This window comes from Rhinatrema bivittatum, chromosome 4 (assembly GCF_901001135.1).
Source record: "Rhinatrema bivittatum chromosome 4, aRhiBiv1.1, whole genome shotgun sequence".
In the NCBI taxonomy this organism is placed as follows: Eukaryota; Metazoa; Chordata; class Amphibia; order Gymnophiona; family Rhinatrematidae; genus Rhinatrema; species Rhinatrema bivittatum.
Window position 1 is genome coordinate 246,998,540 of NC_042618.1, and position 27,658 is coordinate 247,026,197.

The following is a 27,658-nucleotide window of genomic DNA, read 5'->3' on the forward strand; positions in this document are numbered from 1 at the left end:
ATGAAAATTCATCTTAAAAGTGTAGTTGGCGAAGTACTGGCTTTCCAAATAGACTTATGAGTACTAGTGCTGAAGTCAAGGGGGAAATGAAGGAAACATGGCCTGACCAAATAGTTTTTACCCTAGGCTCAGAATGAAAGAAAGAGTTTGATGAATAGCCCCCAAGTGTATAAAATCTAAGGACTTATAATAGGTACAGGCTGTCCTCACTTTAGCACCTTTTTCATTTGTACCTCATTTGGATGTGGTTCCTCCTCCTTTCTGTTATACAGTGTGCATTCACATAGGGCCTTATTTTCAAATCATTTACACACTTAAAACTGGGTTTCACATCTGTAAATGCACTTTGCCCATGTTGAGTGGCTTTTGAAAATTGTTAGACTATGTCATTGAATTGTCAATTTTATCTGCTTTAAATGCACTTAATGTGGGTAAATGGGCTTTTGAAAGTTGCTACAATAGTATGTTAAGTTTACATGTGTAACTCCTTTGAAAATTCACTTGTAAGAGATGCTAGGGAAATTGAAGTGATCTTCAAACAACAAATTATTTTTGCAAGCCTTGGCGTTCTGAGGTTTTTCCGTTGGTTTTCGTTAACTACCATTTGTTTCAACCCAAGATTGGATATGACCACCAAAATCACAACTACGAAACCTGGCAGCAGAATTCTCAGCTGATAATAATATAAGATTTGTTTTCATTTTAATAGTTGCTCTGTACTTAAAGGTGACTTAGCTTAGCCAGAATACCTGGACTGAGCATTCGCACTGTGATTGGCTGAGCAGATCAGCCACGTCAAGGAAACCTACTGCTTTAAATCATCTACACACATTCAGTGTTGAAAAGCAGTATATAAATTCTATGTTTTTTAGCATTTGATTTCAATTTAACAGAGTAATCATAGTCACAATAGTAATTAGGATCTCTGTGTAAAGTATTTTCTGTTTAGTAATGCCTTGGGCTCTTAATCTTCCCGCCAGAGCATTAACTGTCGGTAAATGTCCTTCTTATTGACTATTATTGCTTCATCACAGCAATGTGTTTTATAACAAAGGCTTGTTCCTGATTGGTTAACAGGATTCTAAAAGGTTTTATTTCAACAGCTGAGAGATGTGCTGCCAAGAAATCATATTACAGTAATAGAACATTAATTTTCAATTGCCATAGATGGTTTGAAAACCCCTCAGCTCATCTGTTCTTTAAAGTGATGGTTTGCCACTTGAAAAAAAACAAAAAAAAACCCACAACACCAAGCTATCATAATATCAGTAAAGCACTGCAGTTTGATCTTGTGCTGTATTATAATCCCCATAGGATATTTTTGATATTCTTTGCTATTTTATTATGGTATAACAACAGCAATGGCAACCTGTTGTGCAAATGTGGCTCACGGCATGCATCTGTGTTTTTAGCTTTTTGACAGAGTGCGGGAAGATTACCCAGATTTCCAGGAGAAGCTGGTGCCCATTAGCGCAGAACTCACCCAACCAAATCTGGCCATCAGTGCTGAAGATACACAGAAGCTCCTGGCAGATGTCAATATTGTTTTCCACTGTGCAGCAACCATTCGCTTTGACGAGCCTCTGAAGTATGTAACTTCCTGTGTTTTCTTTGTTGTGTATCACTTCTACCTACTTTTATCAGTCTGGCTCTAAATGAGAACCTAAATATCCCAAACGCCAATAATACTCAAAAGCAATCAAAAAATCGATTTAGCCGAGAAGGTATGCAACCTCGGCGTCATAACAGACACAGAGCTAAACCTCAAACAGCACATATCACTAAAGTTAAAGAAGGGTATGCTTAACTAATGGTACTAAAGAAACTAAAACCATTACTGACATTATCAAACTTTCGCACAGGGCTCCAAGCGTTAATATTTGCGAGTACTGATTATTGCAATGCCTTACTGCTAGGTTTACCGTATACATCAATAAGACCACTGCAAATATTACAAAACTCTGCGGCTAGAATTCTCACAGGCAAAAGAAAACGAGATCACATCACAGATGCACTAGCAGATCTACATTGGCTACCCATCGAACAAAGAGTTCAATCCAAAGCACTTTGCACAATACACAAACTGATCCATGACGAAAAAGCAGAATGGCTGAACACAGCACTTCGAGTACAAGTACCACATAGAAATTTAAGATCAGCAAACAAAGCTCTCTTAACCATTCCATCAGTAAAAACAGCAAGACTAACACAAGTGAGAGAGTGTGTATTATCACTGGCTGGTCCCATTCTATGGAACACCATGCCCCTAGAACTAAGGCTACAGAGAAATATCAAAATGTTTAAAACAAACCTCAAAACCTGGCTTTTCAAACAGGCTTTTTACAGAGAGAATGTTGAAAACAAATAAGGAAGAGCCGGCATAAAGCACCTAGCACATAATCTCCAAGTGCCTACCTGGAAATTATCTTTGTCACACTGATAAGCGTAAATAACAATGAACCGCATGTACCCACCCAAGAGTCAGCTACTAATGGATATTTTACGTCAGAAATCAAATAGTTAATAACGATTCAATTGTTACCGGTTATTAATGGCACCTTCTTTGTAAAGTTTTAGCTATTTTTTACTATTTGTGCCCTATTGTAAACCGTTATGATGGTAAATAACTTAATGACGGTATAGAAAAACTTTTAAATAAATGAATACATACTGACACACACTCATATCCAGTATACAGGAGTACTTACTTATTGTCTAATAAAAATGAAGGAATAAAAAAGGGCCCAGTTTGTGATATATATATAGATATATATGGAAATGATTTTGCAGTATCCTTCACTCTCCTTTCCCAGTGACTGACTATATGGTAAATTTTCAAAGGGGCACACAGGAGTGCATGGGCGCACAGTTCCCGGTACACGCACATGGACACGCCAATTTTATAACATGCACGCATCGACACGTGCATGTTATAAAATTGGCTACCCATGCGCAAGGGGAGGATTTTAATTAGAAGCGCGCAGTAACGCAATCGGGCCTTCCCCAGTTCCCTAACCCCCTAACTATCCTTCCTCCCTTTTCCCCTCTCTGCCCTGACCCCTAACCCCCCGACTCACCTACATTTTTTTATTTTACAACTTACCTGCTGTCACGAGCAGAAGTGAGTTCCATGCGCTGGCTGGCTGCCAGCATGTGCTTCACCGAGACAGTGCCTAATGGCGCTGTTCCGGCCGGCCCCCCGCCCTTCACCGCCCCGCCCCTTTTTTACAAGCCTGGCACTTCCACGCATACTGGGAGGTACGCGCATGGCCTGGTTGCACCTTCTAGAGACCCTGCCTGCCGGCTTCCCTGCTCCTCAGGGTTGCCCCTCGAACAACCTTACTGCTTTGGAGACTGCACTCCGTGTTTCCCCGCTCCTTGGAGCAGTGCCTACATTCTACACCAGTGACTGTACTCCGTGCTTCCCCACTTCTCAGGGCAAGCCCTACGTTCTACACCAGTGACTATACTCCGTGCTTCCCCGCTCCTCGGGGCAGTGCCTCCATTCTACACCAGTGACTGTTCTTCGCTCCTCAGGGAAGTGCATTGTTTCTCTACCAGAGATTCCATTGTCACTACTTTGCAGATTAGACTCGGGCTTCCCCGCTCCTCGATTCAGCCTATGTCATCATACCAGAGCCTCACTCGCTATGCTGTCCCGCCCCTCAGGGCAGTCTCTGCTGCATTCCTCCTGAAGTTCCTGTCTCACACTCCCCTCTCCTTGGGGTCTGCCTAGCGCTCTTCTGTCGGAGACTCCTGCTCTGGTACTTGCATCTCTAGTCCTGCCTGACACAGTTCCCTCTGAACTGTGTCTCTTACCCCACTCCTCGGGACACCTCACAGTATCCTCTGTACAAGCTCCTGTGATCACATGGCTGTGACGCAGGATGTCCTATCTCTCTACCACTACTACTGGACCTCTTGCTACAGCTGGCTTCGCCTCCCGACGATGAGGACCTGTGGGGCTCCTCCCCACAGGTAGTATCAACCCTCACCTCAGGGCAAGGGGCCACGAATCCTAACAAATTGTTTCAGGAACTGATGAGAGAGGAAGCAGTTTTAGATCTAATTCTCAGTGGAGCACAGGATCTGGTGAGAGAGGTAACGGTGGTGGTGCCGCTTGGCAATAGTGATCATAATATGATCAAATTTGAATTAATGACTGGAAGGGGGACAGTAAGCAAATCCATGGCTCTCATGCTAAACTTTCAAAAGGGAAACTTTGAGAAAATGAGAAAAATAGAAAAAAACTGAAAGGAGCAGCTACAAAGGTAAAAAGTGTGCAAGAGACGAGGTCATTGTTAACAAAATAACATCCTAGAAGCACAGTCCAGGTGTATTCCACACATTAAGAAAGGTGGAAGGAAGGCAAAATGATTCCCGGCATGGTTAAAAGATGAGGTGAAAGAAGCTATTTTATCCAAAAGATCTTCATTCAAAAATTGGAAGAAGGAACCAACAGAAGAAAATAGGATAATGCATAAGCATTGGCAAGTTAAATGTAAGACATTAATAAGACAGGCTAAGAGAGAATTTGAAAAGAAGTTGGCCGTAGAGGCAAAAACTCACAGTAAAAATGTTTTAAATGTATCCAAAGCAGAAGCCTGTGAGGGAGTCAGTTGAACCGTTAGATGATCGAAGGGTTAAAGGGGCACTTAGAGAACATAAGGCCATTGCGGAAAGATTAAACAATTTCTTTGCTTCGGTGTTTACTGAAGAGGATTTTGGGGAGATACCTATACCGGAGAAGGTTTTCATGGGTAATGATTCAGATGGACTGAACCAAATCATGGTGAACCTAGAAGATGTGGTAGGCCTGATTGACAAACTGAAGAATAGTAAATCACCTGGACCGGGTGGTATATACCCCAGGGTTCTGAAGGAACTCAAAAGTGAGATTTCAGATCTATTAGTAAAAATTTGTAATCTATCATTAAAATCATCCATTGTACCTGAAGACTGGAGGGTGGCTAATGTAACCCCAATATTTAAAAAGGGATCCATGGTCGATCCGGGAACTACAGACCAGTTAGCCTGACTTCAGTGCCAGGAAAAATAGTGGAAAGTGTTCTAAATATCAAAATCACAGAACATGTACAAAGACATGGTTTAATGGAACAAAGTCAGCATGGCTTTACTCAAGGCTCAAGGCAAGTCTTGCCTCACAAATCCGCTTCACTATTTTGAAGGAGTTAATAAACATGTAGATAAAGGTGAACCGGTAGATGTAGTGTATTTGGATTTTCAGAAGGCATTTGACAAAGTTCCTCATGAGAGGCTTCTAGGAAAAGTAAAAAGTCAAGGGATAAGTGGCGATGTCCTTTCATGGATTACAAACTGGCTAAAAGACAGGAAACAGAGAGTAGGATTAAATGGACAATTTTCTCAGTGAAAGGGAGTGGGCAATGGAGTGCCTCAAGGATCTGCATTGGGACCCATCCTTTTCAATATATTTATACATGATCTGGAAAGAATTACGACGAGTGAGGTAATCAAATTTGCAGATGATACAAAATTATTCACAGTAGTTAAATCACAAGCAAATTGTGATACATTACAGGAAGACCTTGTGAGACTGGAAAATTGGGCATTCAAGTGGCAGATGAAATTTAATATGGATAAGTGCAAGGTGATGCATAGAGGGAAAAATAACCCATGCTATAGTTACGCAATGTTAGGTTCCATTTATTAGGAGCTACCACCCAAGAAAGAGATCTGGGCTTCATAGTGGATAACACATTGAAATAGTTCAGTGTGCTGCAGCAGTCAAAAAAGCAAACACAATGTTGGGAATTATTAGAAAGGAAACAGAACCATGAAATTGCAAGCTGGTATTTTGAAGAATCTAGCTAATATTGCTGCTTTAATATGAAGCAACTTATTCATCACAAATGTCATAGACAAACATTTGAAAACATCAGTTTGGACCTAAAATTGTTTACATCATGGACTTAAGCTGAGCTTCCTTCAATAAGAAATTTCTCATAAAAGGAAACTGCTGGTTTGACTTCTTTTAAAAAAATAACAATGAGAAGGAGAATATGCAGTCCACAAAACAGAATTCAGCATATATATAGATATATAGTTACGGATAATATATAGCAGAGATTGCATGTTTATATTATAATATGCCAGTGTTAATTGTTTTCTTTCTATATTTTTGCCTGTCATCTCCATTATAGGCATGCCCTACAGCTGAACGTCATAGCAACGCAGCAGCTACTAGTGCTGGCCCGCCAGATGCAAAATCTCGAGGCCTTTATCCATATCTCTACTGCCTATGCAAACTGTAACCGAAGACACATTGATGAGGTCATCTATCCACCGCCTGTAGAACCCAGGAAGCTGATAGACTCTGTGGAGTAAGTTGAGTTAGGGGCTACTCGCCTGCAACCTTTCATTACTTAAACAAAGATTGGTTGATTTGTTTGTGATGTTCTCTGTGGCATGTGTGTATCATGTGTCTTCCAGTTAAGTTGTAAAACCATAGACAAATAGCTATGCAGACTTTTCAGCTGTCTACTTCTTTTCCTGTTACCGTGGATGGAGTAAGTACAAAGAGTAAGGACTCACATTCAATCATTTTAGAGAGGGGAAAAAGGGTCATCTGAATGTGAAATTCCTATCTGGTTTATGCTGAATGAATAGTACTAAGTGATGTGTCTTATGATATAAGGTATCTTCGCACATCGGTTAGGGAGAGGACATCTCTTCTTGTTTGTATCCTGCCCTGAAATGTGGAGGGCGCAGGAAATAAATAGTTTCAAATAAATAAAATAAATAAACAATTGGGGTCATCACAATTGGTCTGAGCTGATCTCTCTTATACTATTAAATACCTTAGGATGTAATTTTCAAAGGGATTTGCAAGTTTACAACTGGGTTTTACCCGTGTAAATGCACTCTATGCATGTGTGGGCTTTTGAAAATTGCTACAGTATATACTATTGATTTGTCAACAGGTTTTACACATGAAAGGGCACTTATAAGCGTGTAAATTGACTTTTGAAAATTGTTACAATAGTATAATTAGGTTTACATGCATAACTTCTTTGAAAATTACCTTCGTAATGCTTTGAATTTTCCTTATATGCATGTGTAGGTTGGGTTATGAATGTGATTTTTTAATGTGTGTATGTTTTGTGGGTTATTGGTGTTTACTAGAAATTTTAATTCCTATTATGTTCCATATGGCATTGTTATATAACTGAATACTTTCTTGTCTTTAAATTTCTTCAAATTTATCTCTAAAATGATTGTAATAAAATAGTGACATTTAATTTTTCCCTTCTATTTTTTATGGCAAACAAAACAAGCCAAAACCTGAATTAAACTAAAAACAAACTGAAACCAAAATGTTCCGCCTGCACATCCCTAGAGCCTAATGCAGAGGCAGCAGGCAGAACCTCTGGTGGGAGGAGGAAATTTATGACATTGCACGATGGAGACATGAGGCGGCTAGACTTAGCTCTCATGATTGCAGGTTCCAGAAGGAGTCCCAATGTGTAGCCCCCTAGCCAAGGATTGCCACCGCAATGACCAGGCTAAGTGAGTTGGAAGGGGATATAAAATAGAGGAAACATTGTCATGTACTTGTGAATGAAGACTTATAGAGGCCTATATTCAGAGTCACTTAGCTGAATAAGTTTCAACTTATCCGGCTAAGTGGCACAGTTTAATTATTCATCTGTGGTCAGCGGCCATCACTTAGTATTTATCCGGCTAAGTGATGGGAGACGAATGAGTGTAACAGGGAGGAGGTTAGTTAGCCGGATATGTTATCTGGCTAACTCCAATATTCAGAATTAGCAGGATCACTTAGCCAACTCTAGTCACCCCTACACCTGTCCTAAAGTTAGCTGGATAAACTCATCCAGCTAACTTTAAGATAGCTAGATATTTTTAGTGGCACAGCCATTGAATATATAGGCTAAGTTAGCCAGATACATTTATTTGGCTAACTATTCAAGCTGCACAGTGGCTGAATATGGACCTCATAGTGCCATAGCCTAATGGAGTCTTGTTTTGGTCGAGCTTGAAGCCCAGAGGAGCAGAAGGAAACCTCTGAGCCAAAAAAAAAAAAAAAATCTGGGATGTAGACATTCAGGGAGCATGTTTCCAAGTGCCCACCTAGGTGCACGTACTTACCCTTTGAAAATCACCACATGTACAAAGTACCCACTGACTTTACACCTGCTATTTACACCTGCTATCTCACTCTCTATGCAGCTGAGCATCCCTTTGGCTTAAGCTAATGCCTTGTCACATTGTTTTGAGTCTTCAGATTATCAGACACTATCACTCCAAGGTCCCTCTCCTGGTTCATGCACATTAGTCCATCCCCCCGCCCAAATCACATATGGCTCTTTTAGATTATTGCACCCCAGATAAATGACTCTGCACTTTTTAACATTGAATCCCAGCTGCCAAACCTTCAACTACTCTTCAAGCTTTTGTAAATCACGCCTCATTCTTTCCACTTCTTCAGGCATGTCCACTCTGATCTGTTGGAAAATCTGACAGACCAATTTATCCAGCTAAATTGCTCTTTCAGGGCAATTTTCAACAACCATTTATTCAAGTAAATTGGTTGTCAGAAAATGACCCATCCTCTTCACGAAATAAAAGTATACCTGGGGATCAGCAACACATGCACTTTCACGCACGGATAAAAGCAGGCTATGAAGGGTAGTGCATGTGTGAGCCCTTTGTGTTGTGGCATAGTTGAAACAGCCTCAAGAACGAATCCCCAAGATCTATGCCAGCAAGTGGCAAATGCACCCTGAAGCGGGACAGTCTAGAGCTTCACCTTTACCAGCCACCTCCCCGATAGGTGAGCCCTTGGATTCTGGTGGCTGGCCGGACCTTAGGTATATTTTTAGGGCAATGTAGATTACTAAAGTCTAAAGGCACGCCAGGGTTAGGGCAGGCAGCAGACTAATGGAGTTAGAGATAGGTCATGGTCAGGGCAGGCAGCTAGCAAGAGTGGTCAGGTCTAGGCAGGGGGGTCAGGTCCAGGTGGAAGGAAATAGTCATCTGGTCTAAGCAAGAGGTCAAGATCCGATGAGTCAGGCCTAGGATGGATGAAGACACACTGACGACACTGGAAAAGACGGATAGGACAAGGCAAGGGTGGACAAGGAATGCTGGAAAAGATGAGGCTGGATGAGTCAAGGAGGGAAGGCAAAGCTAGATGAGGCAAGGATAAGAGACATGGCTAGATGAGGCAAGGTTGGAAGGCAAGGCTGGGAAAGAATCAGAAACACAGAAACCAGGAATGTTAGGCAACACACACTGCAAGACAGGAGACCCATTGCTGAGGTGAGGCAATCCTGTGAGGCCCTTGCTTCAATAGGCTGATCAGCCTGATGTCATTGGAGGGTGCCACTAGGTGTATAACACTACAGGGCCCATATAATGTACTCATATGTGCATGCCTAAGGAGATTCCGGGACAGGAATCTCCTGTCCCAGAATCTTGGTGTGTGGGGCCACGCTCAGCAGCTTTGAGGAATGGGCAGTGTCCCAGCCCCAGGAGCATGTTGCCAATGCCTGGGCCACTCTTGGCAACACTGGGGTAAGTACAGTGGCTTGTGGAGGCCATCCCGCAAGCTGAGTTTCTAACAGTATCCACCCTCCAAAGCCTCCTACCCTATCTTCTGTGCTGGGGCTTCCTGGGGAATCTCCTGTGGAATTCAGGTATGAGTTGGGGGGCTTGTAGGTTGGAGGCTGGCTCCCAAGAGTTCTCCTCGGGTCCATAGTTCTTCCAGGAGATAAGATACTGCAACTGGTTTTGGACTCTTCAGGAATCTAAAATCTCCTGATCCTCAGAGGTCTGGAGGGGCAGTCAGCCCAGCTAAGAAAGAATGGCAGGTTTCAACAGTGAAACATGGAAAACATCATGAATTCGTAAAGATGCTGGTAGTTTGAGCTTATAAACCACAGGGCCCAGTGGGTTGTTCAATGGGAATGGACCCACGAATTGTGGGGCAAACTTCAGACATGGCATCTTCAATCATAAATTTTTAGTGCTGAACCAAACTAAGCTTCTCGAGCGCAGTTAAGGCGCAGGGCAGCGTTTCTTGTCAGCGTGCTTTTTAAAATGCTCTGCCGCTTGCTCTAGGAGATGGTATGTCATCCGCTTCCTGCTGGGTAAAGTCAGAGATCAGAACAGGCCTATGCGTACAAAATGGCATCCGAATACAATGTAGAAGGGTGATGACCCTGTGGAACTGTTCACATGGTTATTATGGAAGAATTTGGCCCATGTGAGGAGGGAGGCCCAGTTATCCTGCCATTGGTTCACATAGGTTTGTAGAAAGGCCTTGAGACTCTGATTTACCTGCTTGGTTTGTCCATTGCTCTGGGGTGATAAGCTGAGGTGAAATCCAATGTAATTCCAAACTTCCTGCACTAGCCTTTCCAGTAGTGGGCTGTGAATTGAAAACCCCCCCCCCCCCCCCGGTCTGAAAGGATATGAAGAGGGAGGCCATGCAGATGGAAGGTGTGTTGTACAAAGAGTTTAACAAGTTCAGGTACAGATAGGAGACTTGGAAGGGGTGTAAAATGAGCCATCTTTGAAAATCTATCCATTACTACCAATATGGTAAATATGGTGGTATTGCCACCAAGGAGGGGAAGGTCAATGACAAAATCGGTGGCCAAATGGGTCCAGCATTCCTTGGGGGCTGGCAGCAGCTGTAACAACTCCCAAGATCATGCAAGGGACAAGACTCTACATAAGGCTTCATGTTGGTCTTCATCTGAGGCCACCAATAGTGTCAGATGACTAATTTCAGGTTCAGGTGATACCTGGGTGCCATGCTAAATAGGAGTCATGACAGACATCCGCGCAGGCTGAATATGCCGCCATTAGCAGTCCCATCAGGTGCTCATAGGGGACAACCATAAAATATAAAGAACCTTCTGTCGTATGCACCGAGGAGCCACAGTCTTCTCAGGAGGAACCTTAAATGTGACAGCAATTACAATCTTCGCAGTGCCAATGATATGCCATGGGGATTCCAGAGAGCCCTCAGTATCAAAGGAACGTGAAAGGGCATCAACTCATCAGTTATTCTCAGTGGGACGGTACCACAACTCAAAGTCAAACCAATTAAAAAAACAAGGGTTCAGTCAGTGCTTACGCTAGATGCTCTAGGTTCTTGTGATCTGTATAGATAGTTACTGGTGCTTGGTTTCTTCCAGCAGGTGTTGCCATTCTTCCAAGGCTAGCTTGACCACTAGTAGCTCAAGATCTCCAAGGTGCTTAGCTGGACAAGTCACTTATCCAGCTAAGTGATGCCTACTGCAGGATCCAAGATGGCTGCTGCTTGAAGCCAGAGTCAGCATCCTTTTCTCTGTCTGCTTAATTTTATTACTTCAAAAATGCTACACACAGCCCATAAGCAGAGGGCTAGGGAGAAGACATTCCCCACGGACTCACCTGATCCCACCGCCACAGGACCTATGGACGCCCACGTACTTTGTGGGATCAGATTGGGAGAGGTGGTGATGGAGGAGGCTAGAATGGATTTACCGGCTTCCCCACCAGACCTGTCGGTATCCTTGTTCCTGATCTCCAGGGCTCCACTGGCAAATCCAGCAGCCTCCAGGAATCAGGACACCCTGTCAGAGGGGCCGTCAGCCAGACATGCGGATGACCTCCTTAACTGAGTGGGGACGGGTCTACCCGAAGATACAGGAGGAGAGACTGGATTGGGCCCCTTTCGGGGTGAAGCTAACTCACTAAGGAGAACTTGGACCAGGCTGTAACTGCCTCTATTCCAATATCAAATCACTTTGCAAAATCTGTGTCTACTCCAGTGAGGCCTAAGCTGATTACTTTAGATACTATCTGGGACGCAATTTCCAACTTAGGGTCTTCTATATCTGTCCAACTTAACCTTAAAATTGATAAAATTAATAATAGTGAGCCCAGAGTTTTAATATTGGAAAAATCAAATGAAAATTTTGTTAAAGATATTGAGGTGGTTAAATAAGAAATGCTTGGCCATAAGTCAACACGGAATTTATTGATCAAGGAGAACCAGTTGCTGCATAAGATTGAAAATCTAGAGAATACTTTACGAAGGAAGAACTTAAGTTTTATAAATTTTCCCTCATAGTTCCATGAAAGAAATGTTAAAAGAAATATCTTATGGAAATCTTGAAAGTTCCTGTGTCTAAAGTACCACCAGTGTCTAAAGTGTATTATATATCAGCTTTTAGGAGAAATGAAAATCTAGAGCAACCTCAGAGAATGGATTTTATAGCTCCAATTAATATATCTCAATTACTAGGTTCATCAGACAGCAATATGGTGCAACCAGCTACAATGGTGGTCTCTTTCGCGTTTGACATGGATCGTGATTGGGTTCTCATTGTATTTTAGACATCGTACTGACATTTTTTATCATTTAAAAGTTAGAATATACCTAGATGTATCAAGGTCTACACAAAAAGGAAGATAACAATTTTTGTTATTGAGACCTAGGGCTTTGCAAATCTTTTGTACTGAAATTTCCATGCAAATGTTGTGTCAAAAGGTTGTTCTTATGTAATTTTTGTTCCATCTTAGCTAACTTTTTTCCTTTGTGATAAACCTTTGTTGCAAGTTGAGAATAGTAGTGCAGTTCAATCTGATCTTCTTCCAGATAACTGAGTGCCCCATTGAGATATAATGCCCGTCATTTACTCTGCTTCATAATTTGTAGCCTGTTTCCTTGTATATGGATTGATTTTTTCTCTTTCAACCTTTGGATCCTTGTTGTGGACTGGTGGGATAGAAGAATTATTTTTTCTATTTCTTTATTCTTGATTGTATATTCCAATTTGCTTTTTTTTCTCTCCCTTTTCAAATTCAAGATGTTTTCTTGATAATTTATGGAAATTGCATGAATAAAAAAAGATCTCCATGTAACCATTAGCAATGGTTACATGGAATAGACTTAGTTTTTGGGTACTTGCCAGGTTCTTATGGCCTGAATTGGCCACTGTTGGAAACAGGATGCTGGGCTTGATGGACCCTTGGTCTGACCCAGTATGGCATTTTCTTATGTTCTTATGTTCTTATAAAAAGTAGGAACAGGTCACGAGTGTACCGTTATGGTTGTACTGCAAGAGGACACCGCCTACCCTGAGGGTAGATGCATCTACCTCCAGGATGAATGGCTTGAAAAGATTTGGATGGTATAGACACGGATCAAGGGTGAACTCCTCTTTGAGATACTCAAAAGCTTACATAGTATCCATGGTCCAGTTTTTGGTGTCCAAGCCCTTTTTAGTTAGGGCTGTAAGTGGACTACCAAGGAGGTGTAATCATAGATAAATTGCCTATAATAATTTGCAAACCCCAGGAAGCACTGCAGCACTTTAAGGCCTATGGGCTGGGGCCACCCCAAAATGGCTTTTAATTTATCTGGGTCCATATGGAGGCCTTTGCAAGAGGTACTATATCCCAAGAAGGGAAGTTCTTCTTGTTCAATGGTACACTTCTCTGTCTTGGCGTAGAGGTGGTGCTCATGGAGTCTTTGGAGGACCTGTTTCCCATGAAGTCAGTGCTCTGACAATGACTTTGAGAAGACTAGAATATCATTCAGGTAAACTACCACATGGGAGAAGAGAAGGTCCCAGAAGATCTTGCTTACCATAAATTGGAAGACTGCAGAGACGTTGCACAACCTGAAGGACATCCCTCTATCACAGGTGTTAAAGGTGGTCTTCTACTCGCCATCTTGGATTCTGATCAGGTTGTATGCCCCCCTAAGGTCCAGCTTGGTAAATATTTGCATGCTCTGTAGACATTCAAATAGCTTAGAGAACAAGCAAAGAAGGTAGTGATTCTTCTTGGTAATATAGTTAAGAACATGATAATCAATGCAGGGACATAACGACCCATCCTTCTTCCCTAAGAAAAAGAGTTCAGCCCTTGCTGTTAAGGAAGAGGGGTGAATGAAGCCTCTGTCCAAGTCTCTTTAATGTACTTGGTCATAGCTTCTTTTTCAGGAGCAGTGAGTGGGTATACTCTGCCTCTTGATAGGGACCAAGTCTATGGCACAATCATAGGAGCGAAGTGGCAGAAGGACCTCCATCTGTTGTTTAATGAAAACAGAAAATTCAGTATACTGTGGTGCCAGGCCTGGAAATTCTTATATAATTGACTGAGCCGCAGGTACCATAGGGGAAATTTTGGTGATGCATTACTCATGCCAACTAGGAACCATCTGGCAATTTGTAAAGTGGTCCAGTCAATGTGGGGCTTATGTAGCATGAACCAAGATAATTGTATTGATTACCTTGGGCAACATGTAGAGGCTGATTTTCTCTCCAAGCAGGATCCTTGTTTGCATGGTCAGTGATACTGTGGCTCTTGTAGTATGTCTAGGCAAATGTTCTCCATAAATGGAGGAGATCGAGAGTGGGGTATTCAAGGGAACCGTCGGTATGTGGTAATGTTAGACCAGAGTCTCATGGATAATGCTGCCCTCATCACCAGTATCCAGAAAGGTGAGAGCATCGATAAGAATGTCCTCAAGAGATAAGCATACTGGGACTAGCAGTTATGGAGAGGTGCAGGGATGACCTAGAGTGGTCTCTCCCACCAGACCTAGATCCTTGCGTTTCCTGGTTTATTCGGGCAGTGACTTCCGAAATGCCCAGATGCAGCACTGTATAAGCACAGGTTAAAGTTATGGCGCCTCTGCTTCTTCTCTACTGACAGCTTGAAGTGATCCACCTGCATGACTTCTACTGGAGCATGACACAACACCTGAGGAGAACGGAAGGCTATAGGACTGTGTAAATTTGGGGCAAGGCAGACAGGGTGATGAGCAGAGCCTCTCTCTCTGGCACGTTTCTAAAATCTCAGATCTAACTGTACAGCTAGGCTAATCAGGCCTTTCAAGGGATCCAGCAGGTCCCGGGCAGCCAGCTCATCTTTAATGCACTCTGAAAGTCTTAGTTCAAAAATTGCAGTCAGGCTGTCACTGTCCCACTGAAGTTCAGAGACCAGAGTGTGGAAGTGCACTGCGTACTCTCCCACAGACTGGAAGCCTTGCCTAATCTCTAGGAGTTCAGATGCCTTGGAAGCCGAGTGACCGGGCTCATTGAAGATTTGCTAGAATTCTTGCAGGAAGCATGCAAGGTCCCCCAAGAGTGGATTATACTTTTCCCAAAGGGGTGAGGCCAAAGCCAGAGTGGTGCCGCCCATCAAGGAAAGAATATCAGTCACTTCGACCCAGTCTGTCGGAAACAAGGCTGCCTGAAATTCAAATTGCATCTGACATTGTTTGAGGAATCCTCTACATTTTAATGGATCTCCATTGTACCTTGGAGGCGGACGCAGAGGCAGTTGGAATGTGGGAATAGCAGGCCGCATGATGGGTGCTGAAGGCAAAGCCGGAGCAGGCCAGGCCACAATGCTCTGAAGATATCCAGTCATAGGATTAAGCTGATTCTGCTGCTGTTGGTGTGCTAAGTTGGCGATAGCGCAGGCTGGAGGTGAGTCCACCAAGCTCAGGCCCTCAGCAAACTGTAACAGGTAGCAGGTGTGTGAGCCCTTTGTGTTGCAGTGTAGTTGATGTAGCTTCGAGGGCAAACCCATGAATAACAGTCTGGAGCTTCACCTTTACCAGGCATCTTCCTCACCTGTCCTGTCAGCCGCCAGAACCCAAGGGCTCAACCTATGAGGGAGGTGGCTGGTAAAGGTGAAGCTCCAGCCTGTCCCACTACAGGGCTTGTTCTTCAGCCGCCAGCGTAGGCCTCGGGGGTTTGACCCTGTTCATTCAGTCTCTGTCCTGGGACCAACAAAAACAAAACAGCTGCTTCTAGTGACACAAACTTTAAAAACTGATATCTCCTTCAAACCCTGAGTCAGCACGCCCTCCCCAGGATCCCATGACCCATACAAGGGTATTAGATACCCTAGGTGAATCTTTTAGCTTTGTACACCCCTCGTCCTCCAGACCTTTCCAAACACGCAGTTGAGTTATTCATTTATAATATATTTTACATGAAAAAGATCAAATTACAGTATGCTGAGGTAAAAATATCACTTACATTATATTATATTTACATGTACTGCTGTGTTGCCAACCAGAAATCTCTGCAAAAAAGACACTGGGAACCCATATGGCATTAGGTTTATTGTAGGCTAATAAGGAGTGGAGGTGATGAGAGGTATACAGTTAGGTAACACCATAGAAGAGAGTATAGCGCTATAAAGGTTCATGGATCCACTTTTAAACAGTTTGCAAACCAGAAAAGGACATCACCTCCTATCCCATGACTTTTTAGTTTTCTTAGAAGCCTCTCATGAGGGACTTTGTTGAATGCTTTCTGAAAATTCAAATACACCATATCTACTGGTTCACCTTTGTCCACATGTTTATTCACCCTTTCAAAAGAAGACTCTCTATGCATTGCAAAAGTGGAAAAACAGAAATCATCAGCATTCCTCAAACATCAAAGAATAAAATCAAGAAATGTAATAAATAATCATAATAATAAAACATAACTAATACAAATATTTCAAAAACAGCTGATGAATAGATCAAATAAAAAACTTATATACAATTATTTTTTAAATCTCTCAAACACTAATAAAATATTTCAAAATAACAGACACATCAAATAATACCCCAAAAATAAAACTAATAAGGATTAAAATATCTAATTATATAGGCATATATATGTATATATATGTCTATATATAGCACTCTATATCTGACACAAGGCACTTCCAGTATATCCTTGTTAAGTTTACTACCTTAAACCTCTGCCTCTGGCTTCTTCTGCTCCCAAGTTCCCACGACCTTGTTTTATTGTAACTTTTGCTTCTTCTTCAATGTTAATGTTATAACCCCTTGTTCCTTGTGAACCGATATGATATGATTTGTATCTTGAATGTCGGTATAGAAAAGAGTTAAATAAATAAAATAAAGATATATATATATGCACAGTATATACATACATATGGTCCCTTGCACACACACACACCACACACACATCTGGGCTTATCCACTCTGCTTTGGTTGTGATCCGCCAGTAGGCCAGGGCTCTCTTCACTTTGGCTGCTAGCAGGATAGGATCTGCCTGCAGCCCCATTCTCTCTCTCTCTCTCTCTCTCTCACACACACACACACACACACAAAATCAATCCAGGAAGGCTTCCATTCTCTCTCTCTGTCTCTTACTCACACACTCACACAATCCAGGCATGCTTCCTTTCACATCCACACACACACACACACACACACCTCCAAATCCCAAGCAGGCCCCACTCATACCCACACAAATCCCAGGCAGGCTCCCATTCACACATAATTACCCATTGCAGGCAGGCTCCCATATACACACACACACACACACACACACACACACACACACACACATCCAGGCAGGCTTCCATGCACACAGAATCATCCTTCCCAAGTAGGCTCCCATTCACACATGCAACCCAGGCAGGCAGGATCTACAGGATTTCGTATTCCTCCTGTGTGCTATTGCTGCCACTTCATTGGGGGAGGAGAGCAGGAATTGCTTTATAACTGTAGCCTGTAGGAGCCCATTCTGGGGCTCCTCCTCCTCCATGCCAGTCCCACAGTATTCAACACTCGGGATGCTAACACTTCCTCTAGGCTAATCTCGTGCATTGCACCATAGAGGAAGTGTTAGCACCGCAAGTATTGAACAACACATGGCCAGCACATGAGGAGGAGCTGCAGAACAGGCTCCATCTACTTCTGCTCCCAGGTCATGTGCACAGAGTGTGGACCTGTCCTTTCTTTTGCCGCCAGTGGGGTGGGGGTCAACTGGAGGCTGCATGGGCCTCTCCCTGCTCCTTTCTTCAGTTCCACCGTTGACGCCACCCCCCGCCGCCAGGGGGGCTGCCCTGTGCCTCCGTTCAGTCCAGATAAGCTTGCACACCTACAGGACATACACATGCAAGTTTACCTGCATATTGGACAGCCAGTTTTATAACAAGGCATTTCCACGGGTAAAGTCCCATAGCTTTAAAATGTATTCTCCCCATGTTTTATTTTTAAAATTATAGTTGTTATGTTCTTTTCCACATGTGTGATATCAACACAAACAATTGTAAGCAAATTTTGGCATCCAGATATAGCAGTGAATCTTCAAAGGATGATGCAGGCAACCGATCTAATTGTTCCATCATTTTCATTTGCATTCGCTTTGAATGCAGGAACCCAGTCTTGTAGCAGATGAAGCTATTCCTTTGGCAGTGAATTTAATTAGTGAGATGTATAACAACGTTTGTTTATATCCACTTTTTCAAATATTGTCTTAACGTGCCACGTTCAAGTAAGGGCTCTGCATGCTGTCCTTAAAAGCTCTACTCTTTTACGTATTCCTAAATAGAAACCCAGTAACACCTCTTTCACAAAGATGGGCTTCTGTAGTGAACTGACAGGATAGAAGATGCATCCATGGTTGTAAATGTGATTTTTAACTAATTATTTCCTTTTTTAATCCAAAAACTGCTAGTTACAGAGGTCTGCAACACAGGAGAAATCTATTTATGCAAACATGCTATACCTGCATTATGCCTCTTTGGAAAAAGTGGGCTAAAATAATTTTGATTTGATGTACTCATTTGTATACATTCTAGTGCTTGGAAAACAAGAAAAAAAACCTTCTTCCGCCTCATTGGATGTCTCTGGTTTCTCCTAATAAGTTGCTTCCTTCTGCCAGCTTGGCAGCAGGAAATTTAAGTGTTTTTCATTTTTATCTGTACACATTAACATTTCAACAGCCAAAAAATGTAGGTGACTAGAAACACAAGGAAACTTAGAGAGCCTGGCTGCTGTAAAAAACATCAGGTCTGCTCTAGAAGCCATCAAGTGGATAGTGGTAGGCGGCTTCATTTTGAACAGTGGGGTACCGATGTAACTTTGCTCTTTTCATAGGTATGGAAAACAATTTGAAGGAGAGACCTCCTTTTTATTGGACTAACATACCTCATCTGTGACTAGCTTTCGAGGGCTATTTACCCTTCACCAATGAAAAGGTCTCACCTACAACTTGTCCGTTGGCCCTTATTTCTACATATTTAAATGGGCTAATACTCAACCACAGTACTTTGCTCTTATCATAGGCAACATTGGAGAAGTAATGGTTCATTTGTATAATTTCATGTACAAACATGTCAGGTACATCAGATGAACAAATGATCTGGTTGCCCTGGGGAGGGAGCAGGCTTGTTGCTGAAGCAGTTACACTGATTGCTTTTCTTACAGGTCCATTCTGTTTTGTTTTTGTCTATTTTGAGCTTGAACTAATTATACTGATACAATTAAGAAAATTAAAATTCCTCAGAAATGTGAGTGTGTTCATTTTAGAATTAAATTTACATCTCTGTCTTCACTGTGGAACTTGATGGGAATTGCCATGGGTTTTACATCTGTTTCTCACATACGTTCACCTCCCCACATGTCATAGCAGCATATTCAGTTTCTCCTTAAAAAAAAAAATTTGCAACACTTCACCACTTTCACAAATAATGCTTTCCCTATCGGATTAAGAAGTGACAGTTACCAGGAGAAGTGCCAAATAAACCTTGCAGAACCAATACAAAAAAAAAAATCATTAACAAAGAGGAAAAAAGAGCAATAGGTCATTAAAAAATGTTTCAATGAATCTGTACAAAAAAAAGCAATTTAAAAATTGTTATACAAAGAATTTACAAAAAAAAATGTAAAAATTGTTATACAAAGAATTTGCATTTAGAGTTAAAGTAAGACACATTTCTAGCATTGTTCAGAGTATAGCAGGAGTATTTTCTTTGTTAACACTTTACACTTTTGAGACAATGTATTTTTGTTGATATATTTAAAACTGTGTTTATAAAAGGACTATATCTGGGGTGACTAACTCCAGTCCTCAGAGCCACAAACAGGCCAGGTTTTCAGGATATCCACACTGAATATGCATGGAGGCAGTGCATGCAAATCTCTCTCAAGCATATTAATTGTGGAGATCCTGAAAATCTGGCCTGTTTGCAGCTCTTGAGGACCAGAGTTGGCCACCCCTGGGGGAGTTGAGGATAAAGAGTCAGGAGAGTTTCCATGACCTACAAATGGACTGGGCAATCAGGTAGACAAATTAGTAAAACTGGTAATTTCACTGACATATGCATGTTGGAAAATCTGCCAACTTACACGCATAAAAGCTGATTTATGGGGGGGGGGCAGTAAAGGTGTGTAAATTACATATGTAAAAATCATCCCATATATATTTTTAAAGTGAGAAGTAAAACATGCAGAGCAGTTGCATGCCACTTAGCTGGATAAATTTTGACTTATCCAGCTAAGTAACATAGCTGTATAAGTCTTAAAAGTGCTACTTATCTGGATATCTAACCAGATAAGTCTTATACTTAACCAGCTATCTTACTTAGACCTGGAATCACTAAGCTGCTATATTTTATCATAGGAGGGCCCAATATCACTGGGGGCATTTCTGCAATATTTTGCCTCTCCCCGACAAAATATTACAGAAGAACATTAGAAGTTGCCACATTGGATCACACCAAGCCCAGTATCCTGTTTCCAACAGTGGCCAATCCAGGTTACATGTACCTGGCAAGTTCCCAAATATTAAATAGATCCATTGCTACTAATGCCAGTAATAGCAGGGCTATTCCCTAAGTCAACTTGATTAATAACAGTATATGGACTTCTCCTCCAGGAACTTATCCCAAACTTTTTTAAACCCAGCTACACTAACTTCCCTAACCATATCCTCTGGCAAGGAATTCCATTGCTTAATTTTATGTTGTGAAAAAGAATTTTCTCCGATTAGTCTTAAATGTGCTACTTGCTAACTTCATGGAGTGCCCCCAATCCTTGTATTATCCAAAAGAGTAAATAACAGTTTCACGTTTATTCATTCAAGACCTTTCATGATTTTGTAGACCTCTATCATATCCACCTCAGCCATCTCTTCTCTAAGCTGAACAGCCCTAACCCCTTTAGCCTTTTATCATTTTGGTTTCCCTCCTCTGTACTTTCTCCAGTGCAACTATATCTTTTATGAGATGCGGTGACCAGAATTGTACACAGCATTTAAGGTGTGGTCTAACCACTGAGCGATACAGAAGCATTATGACATCCTCTGTTTTATTTTCCATTCCCTTCCTAACAATTCCTAACATTCTGTTTGCTTTTTTGACTGCCAAAACACACTGAGCTGACAATTTGAATGTATTATCCACTATGACACCTAGATCTCTTTCCTGGGTGTTAGCTCCTAATATGGAACCTAACATCATGTAGCTATAGTATGGGTTATTTTTCCCTATATGCATCACCTTGCAGTTGTCTACATTATATTTCATAAGCCATATGGACACCCAATCTTCCAGTCTCATGAGGTCCTCCTGCAATTTATCACAATCCGCATGTGATTTAACTATTCTGAATGATTTTGTATCATCGGCAAATTTGATCACCTCACTTGTTGTACCTCTTCCAGATCATTTATAAATATATTAAAAAGCACAAGTCCAAGTACAGATCTCTGAGGCATTCCACTCAACCAGAATTGCACCCAGTACTCTAGGTGCGGACTCACCATGGAGCAATACAGAGGCATTATGACATATTGCAGCAGTATCACTGCGTTGTTTTGTCTCAGGATAAAAATCCACTGCAGTAGAAATCTGTACAAAGCACAATGGTAGCCCCCAACGCACAGGACCTTACCCAGTGGCTCAAACCTACATTGTCCCAAAAAGTTAAAAAATAAAATCTCACCCTCCTCCTCACCCCAGGGCTGCCAATCGAGGCAGTTCCACAACAAAAAGTAAAATATTAGAATAAATATACTCCATGATGATGACCCCACTTGCCCAATTCTGTCCATAGAGATGAACCCCTCCCTAGAGTTATCCCCCTGCCCCCCACCCCTGACTTCTCTTTCCATTAAAATCATACAGAGGTATCATGCCCCCTTCCCCCCTAAATTATTATTCTTCTTCTTAAAAATAAAGAGTGGTGCTGTATAGTGTCCCCAACTCACACCCCAATACCTTTAATCCAGCATTTGTGGTCAGTGTAAGGGTTCAGGGTGCCCTCTAGGTCCAGGCCCAGTTAGCATCATTTTGCAAAATGGCACCAACCAGGCCTTGCCCTGACACCTCCCCTGTTTTTCTCCTGGTAAAATGTACACACTATACTGAACGTATGCACATAGGGCCGTATTTTAAAAGGGTTACGCAGCGACGCGCATAAAGCCCCGGGATGCGTGTAAGTCCCGGGGCTTGCAAAAAAGGGGAGGGGCGGGGGCTGGGCCGGCGCGCGCAACTTACTTCAGCCCCAGGCTGAAGTAAGTTCTGAAACAAAAAAAAAGGAAAATGAAAAGGTAGGGGGGAAAGGGCGGGAGGAGGCAGGGGAAGGGAAGGGAAAGTGCGGTAGGGAAGGGAGCATGGCTCGGCATGCGCAAGGTGCACAATTGTGCACACCCCCCTTGTGCGCACCGACCCCTGATTTTATAACTTGCGCGTGCTTGCACGCGTAAGTTATAAAATCAGGTGTATATATACGCCACGTGCACATAGTATAAAATCTACCCTATAGTCTTTAGGTTTATAAAATAGCATATATATGTGTGTACATGCTATTTATGCACTTATATGTTATTTTAGCAAATGGAACTCCTTTAAAAATGCACTCTAAAATAAGATGTATGCACATACACAATATTTTCTGCACTGAAAGTATTTTTTGTGCACATAAATCATATGTGCAGAAAATATGCTTTCTATGTGCAAAGCATGTTTTCTGCACATAAAAGACTTTCATGCACACTAAAAGTGCATTTTTGTTTTTCTGTTCAGAAATCATGAGTTTGAGAAACTCCTTTCCCCCCTTTGGAATTAAAATCTGCACTGAGCCTATGCAACAGGCTGCACACATATTTTATCTTGAGCTTTTGTGCTTTTTATCTTCTGATGCATTACCATACCATTTGCTTACTGCATCAGGAGTTGAATTTGGTTCTGCTACGCAGGGTAAACCTGTGTGCTGATGGTGATGCAAATGGAACAGCAGCCACATGATTCCTAGGACAAACAAAACAAAAACACAGCTAGAGGAGATCCAAACTGAAAGGAGCTAATTGTTTTCTAAAGTTGATCAGAATAAAAATGTTCTGTCTTCTAATTTCCCTTGTAAAATATGATGGATTTAATCTTGTGGCTCTGGGCATGAGTTGTCACTTCTATAACCCCATCCATTCATCGTTCTAGAAAAGGAAATCAAAGTTTTCATAAGAACTGAAAAAAATCAAGATAGGGTTTTCACTCTGTTCACTAGTCTAAAAACCCCTCAAAAATGGCAGGAGCAAGATGGCATAGACGTACATGCACTCTCCCCACCTCCCCCACCTCCAGGAATACCACCTCTCTTGGAAGTGGATGTCACAGCCTGCTCCACTGGGGACAAAGAGGAGGTACTGCATATATGTGGCAGGGATGAACCGCGTAGATGTCAGACGTGCAGGAGCAAGTATTCTGTCCTGAAGCAAGAGTCTGTTTTATTTATTTATTTTATTATCTTTGGCCTGTAGCAAAAACAGTGTTAGGCAAAGTACAGAATATAAAATCACTTAAAAAATGCATCAAAATCTCTAAAAGCAGACAAAAAATTAAAAAAAAATAAAAAATAAAAAACAGTACAGTTAAAAAAACTTTCTAATTACATTGCTGAAAGTGCATCTTGAAAAAATATGGTCTTAAGATGTTGCCGGAAGATCTTAATGTCATCAATCTCTCTCATATAGCTTGGCAAAATGTTCCAACAATCTGGACCATAAATAGGAAAAAGCACGATCCTAGTGCTGACAATTTGAGCAGATTTCACAGGGATTACAGTAAGCAAGTTTTTACTAGATCGCAAGTATCTATCTGGAATATTAATTGCCAGCTGACTTTTAAATAATCAGGTCCGTTAAGATTCAACACTTTAAATAGAACAACTAGAACTTTAAATCTTACCCGCTCCTTTACAGGTACCCAGTGTAATTCTTTTAACACTGGTGAAATATGATCGTGCAAATAAATAAATAAATAAATAAATAGATAGATCTTGGCATCTGCCTGTAATTAGGCAGGAGGCAGAATTCAATAATATCTGTATAGCTCTTAATAAAGAATTTGGTAAACCAAAATAGAGCGAATTACAATAATATACACAGGTTAACACATAAGGATTATAAAACAGTATGAAAGTCATGAGGTTCAAGAATGTACTTTACATGTCTTAATAAATGCAATTTGTCATATCCGCCTTGCAAAACCTGTTGTAACTAAGGTTTAAAGGATAATTCAGAGTCAGATAAAACTCCAAGATTAAGTACAGATCTTTGAAAGGAAGTAATGTACACAACAATGAGAAAGTGGAAAGATTGTCATCTGCCAAAAAAGTTTTATTCCTAGAAAAGCATACTTGTTAGGATTCAACATCAGCTGGTTCTTGCACATCCAATAGTTAATTGGATCCAGGAATAGAAGCTGAAGACCAAAATCAGAGCCAAGGACCAGAACAGAAGCAGGAATCAGAATAGTAGCCGAGGACTATGATCAAAGCAGGAACCAGGAGAGTAGCAGAGGGCCAGGATTGAAGCAGTAACCAGGAGAGTAGCCAAAGACTAGGACCAGAATAGGAACCAGGAAAAGGCAGGAACAAGGCCAGGCAGGAGGAAATCACTGAGAAAACCAACCCTATGTGGGCTGTTGGACCAGCAAAAGTGTGTCAGGTTAGGGCTTCTTATATACAGCCCTCAATTTGGGACAGACATAATGCTGGTCCAGCAGGGAGCCTCTAAAGGTGGTTATCCCTAGCTTTGCTGCAAAATCCCCTGATCTTGAACACCCAGGCTATGGGTTCAATCCCTGTTGCCTCTGACAATAGACAATGCATGTACTCATTGCAGGGATGTAAAACTGCATGCATTACTCTTACCTTCAGAAGCACAATTTATGCACATCACACCTGTGTCCATGGGAAATGCATAGAAGTCGAAACACATTTTAATTGTATTTCTTCTTTAATTATGATTCCTAAGGGACAATTTTGGGAGGGATAAGTATCCCCTAAAGAAAATAATCAATCATTAAATGTACTAAAAAGGCAGTAGGGGTGTGCTTTTTGATTAAGCGGGACTGATAGAGTGATGAACACACAAACTAAACAAAATATATATTGGTAAATTAGTGTGATGAAGTTTGCATCCCACACAGAGACAAAGGAGGGCAACAACAGGAAGATGAATACAAGATAAATATGTAGTGCCATGGAGAGCGGTCTGACTTAGCCTCAGAGAGAAAATGCAGAAAAGGAAAGCCTCACTGTAAAAATAGATAGGACCTTTGGGCTGAGCTCTTTGAACTGGGAGGCCAGAATTCCATAACTCTGCCACACTTCCTTTCTTAAATAGGTGGGGCCTCACAGAGGAAGCAGAGGAGGGAAGGAAAAGAGGAAGGCACTAGCCAAAGGTCCTCACTCTCTAGGTTAGAAGCAACAATCCCCATCCTCTCTAATGGAGAGAAGGATTCAGAGGTAGGGAAAGACTACACTCTAAAGAAAGAGAAATTACAAACAGACTTTTGGCTTCTCACCTGAAATTAGAAGTACCCATGCTCGTAGATATGAGCACAACAGTAGCTTGGTGGATTCCAGACTTCTTCTGGTGAAGAGACCCTTAGGACAGATCTTGCTGCCCAGTGAGGGCTAGATGGGCCCAAAGACATAATAGAGGCCAATATTCAACAGGCCATTTAGTGGACAAGCTATCTGGCTAAACTTAGCTGGATAACTTGTCCTGTATATTCAGCAGATAAACATCCTGCTGAATATACTTGCTTAAAGATATCCGGCAACATGTAGCCAGATAACTGTCAATCCTAACCGGCTACCCATCTCATTCATCAAAATGTGTTAGGGCCCGAACACGCGTTAAAAGGGTTTAACGCACGCAATAAATATCGCAAAGCAAGTACATTTTAAATTTGTTATGCAAGTGGGAGGAATTCATGCAAATTGGGATCTACTACCATGGAATGCGGTAGATTAATGCACAGTAACATGGGATTTAACGTCAGAAATAACTACACCTTTTTTTTTTTTTGCAATAGAGGGGGAAAACTTTTTATTGTGCAACCACAGCCATTATGAGAGAGAGAGAGCGCCTGTAATAGAAAGAATAGAACTCTAGATATTTCTAGCACTGTAGATGGGCTCATTCAGGGTAGATTTGGGGAGATGGTGTTACATGCACAGCCTGAAAAATTAACTGCAAATTTGAAATCACTGAATAATTTCTATCATTTGAATTGATGAAAGGTACAAGAGGAGTTGATTTGTACAATGCAATCTCTAGCTGTCTTCAACACAACCCCCCAAACCCACCCTGAGTTGAATGTGTCCATCTACAGTGCCATATATATAGAGAGAGTCCTATTCTCCCTACTATAGTTTTCTCTCTCTGCCAAGAAGCAGCTGGTATATACATAATTCAAATAGCATACATAAATCAATGTATGTCATATGATGTGATACTGTATCTCACTTTGTGGAAATTAGCATAACCACACCTATTTTTTATTGCAGGTGTTATTTCTGTTATATTTATAGCATTTTGATTAATCTAGGCCTATGTCTGAAAATAGCCAGTTAGGTTAGGGAGCTGTACCTGCCAGGGAGAATCACTGCAGGTGACATCTGGCCATCCACAGTCTTGTCATCTGACTCTTTGGAGACTATAAATGGTGGCGAGCTGCAGTGTGCTCCTACCAGTGCGCCTATGCCATGCGCCCAAGGGGCACGCCCCTTATGCCCAATTTTTCCCTAATAGAAATGGGGAAAAAACGAAAAGGCAAAATCTTTACATCCTCCAGCTCTATCCCCTTAAAGGACCCTATGGATCAACATGTAGTTTGTACTGTACAAGTACTTCAGTATTCGCTCAGTACTGATCTGGAAAATGTTTCCTTGAGCCTGGAGGTAAGATCTCCTCCCCAATAAGAAGGAACCTCCGTTATGTAATGTGGTTAATGTATCTTTAAGGAACTCTATGCTAGATATGAGCATAGACACACCATATATCTGGTGCAGCTCCAGCTTGGTGTGTCATGCCAGAGCCTGTGCATTTACCAGCGGTTTAGGAAAGGAATGCTTTGGTTAACGTTAGTGAACAATCTGATATTTCCTTAAAAGACGTTTGGAACATTGTTACACGTATTCAGATGTCTTTTTCCAGTTCTGTTTCTTAACTCTGTCAGTTTTCATCTGCTGACTCCTCTAAGTTAACTGAGGTAGACAAAAAGTTGGGAACAATTGAAGATACCTTAGGAGCACAGGGTGGAGCAATTACTAATATTCAAGTTTTTCCTGATGTCTTCCCTTCCAAGAGAGTTTATTCCACTTATCTGATGTTTGTATAGGATGCCATCATCTCATATTAAATTCATATTTCCACTGCGAAAATGGAGACGTCTGCCCTGGGAGATGAGGTTGATTATCAACGTGGCAATGTTTATTCATGGATGCATCTGAAGAATCATATAAAGAAATTTCGAGTTACATTTGCAGGGTCCTCCGATGACTCTTCAGGAGAGGAAGGTACTCTTAGCAATCAAC

At 41.7% G+C, this 27,658-nt stretch overlaps 1 protein-coding gene across 1 annotated transcript in view; it reads left to right on the plus strand.

The window, feature by feature from the left end:
- Window positions 1-27,658, plus strand: part of FAR2 (fatty acyl-CoA reductase 2) — a 633,073-nt gene that overhangs the window by 380,189 nt on the left and 225,226 nt on the right. The window contains 2 exon segments of the mRNA XM_029599995.1: window positions 1,413-1,588; window positions 6,183-6,362. Coding sequence (XP_029455855.1) covers window positions 1,413-1,588; window positions 6,183-6,362 — 356 coding nt within the window.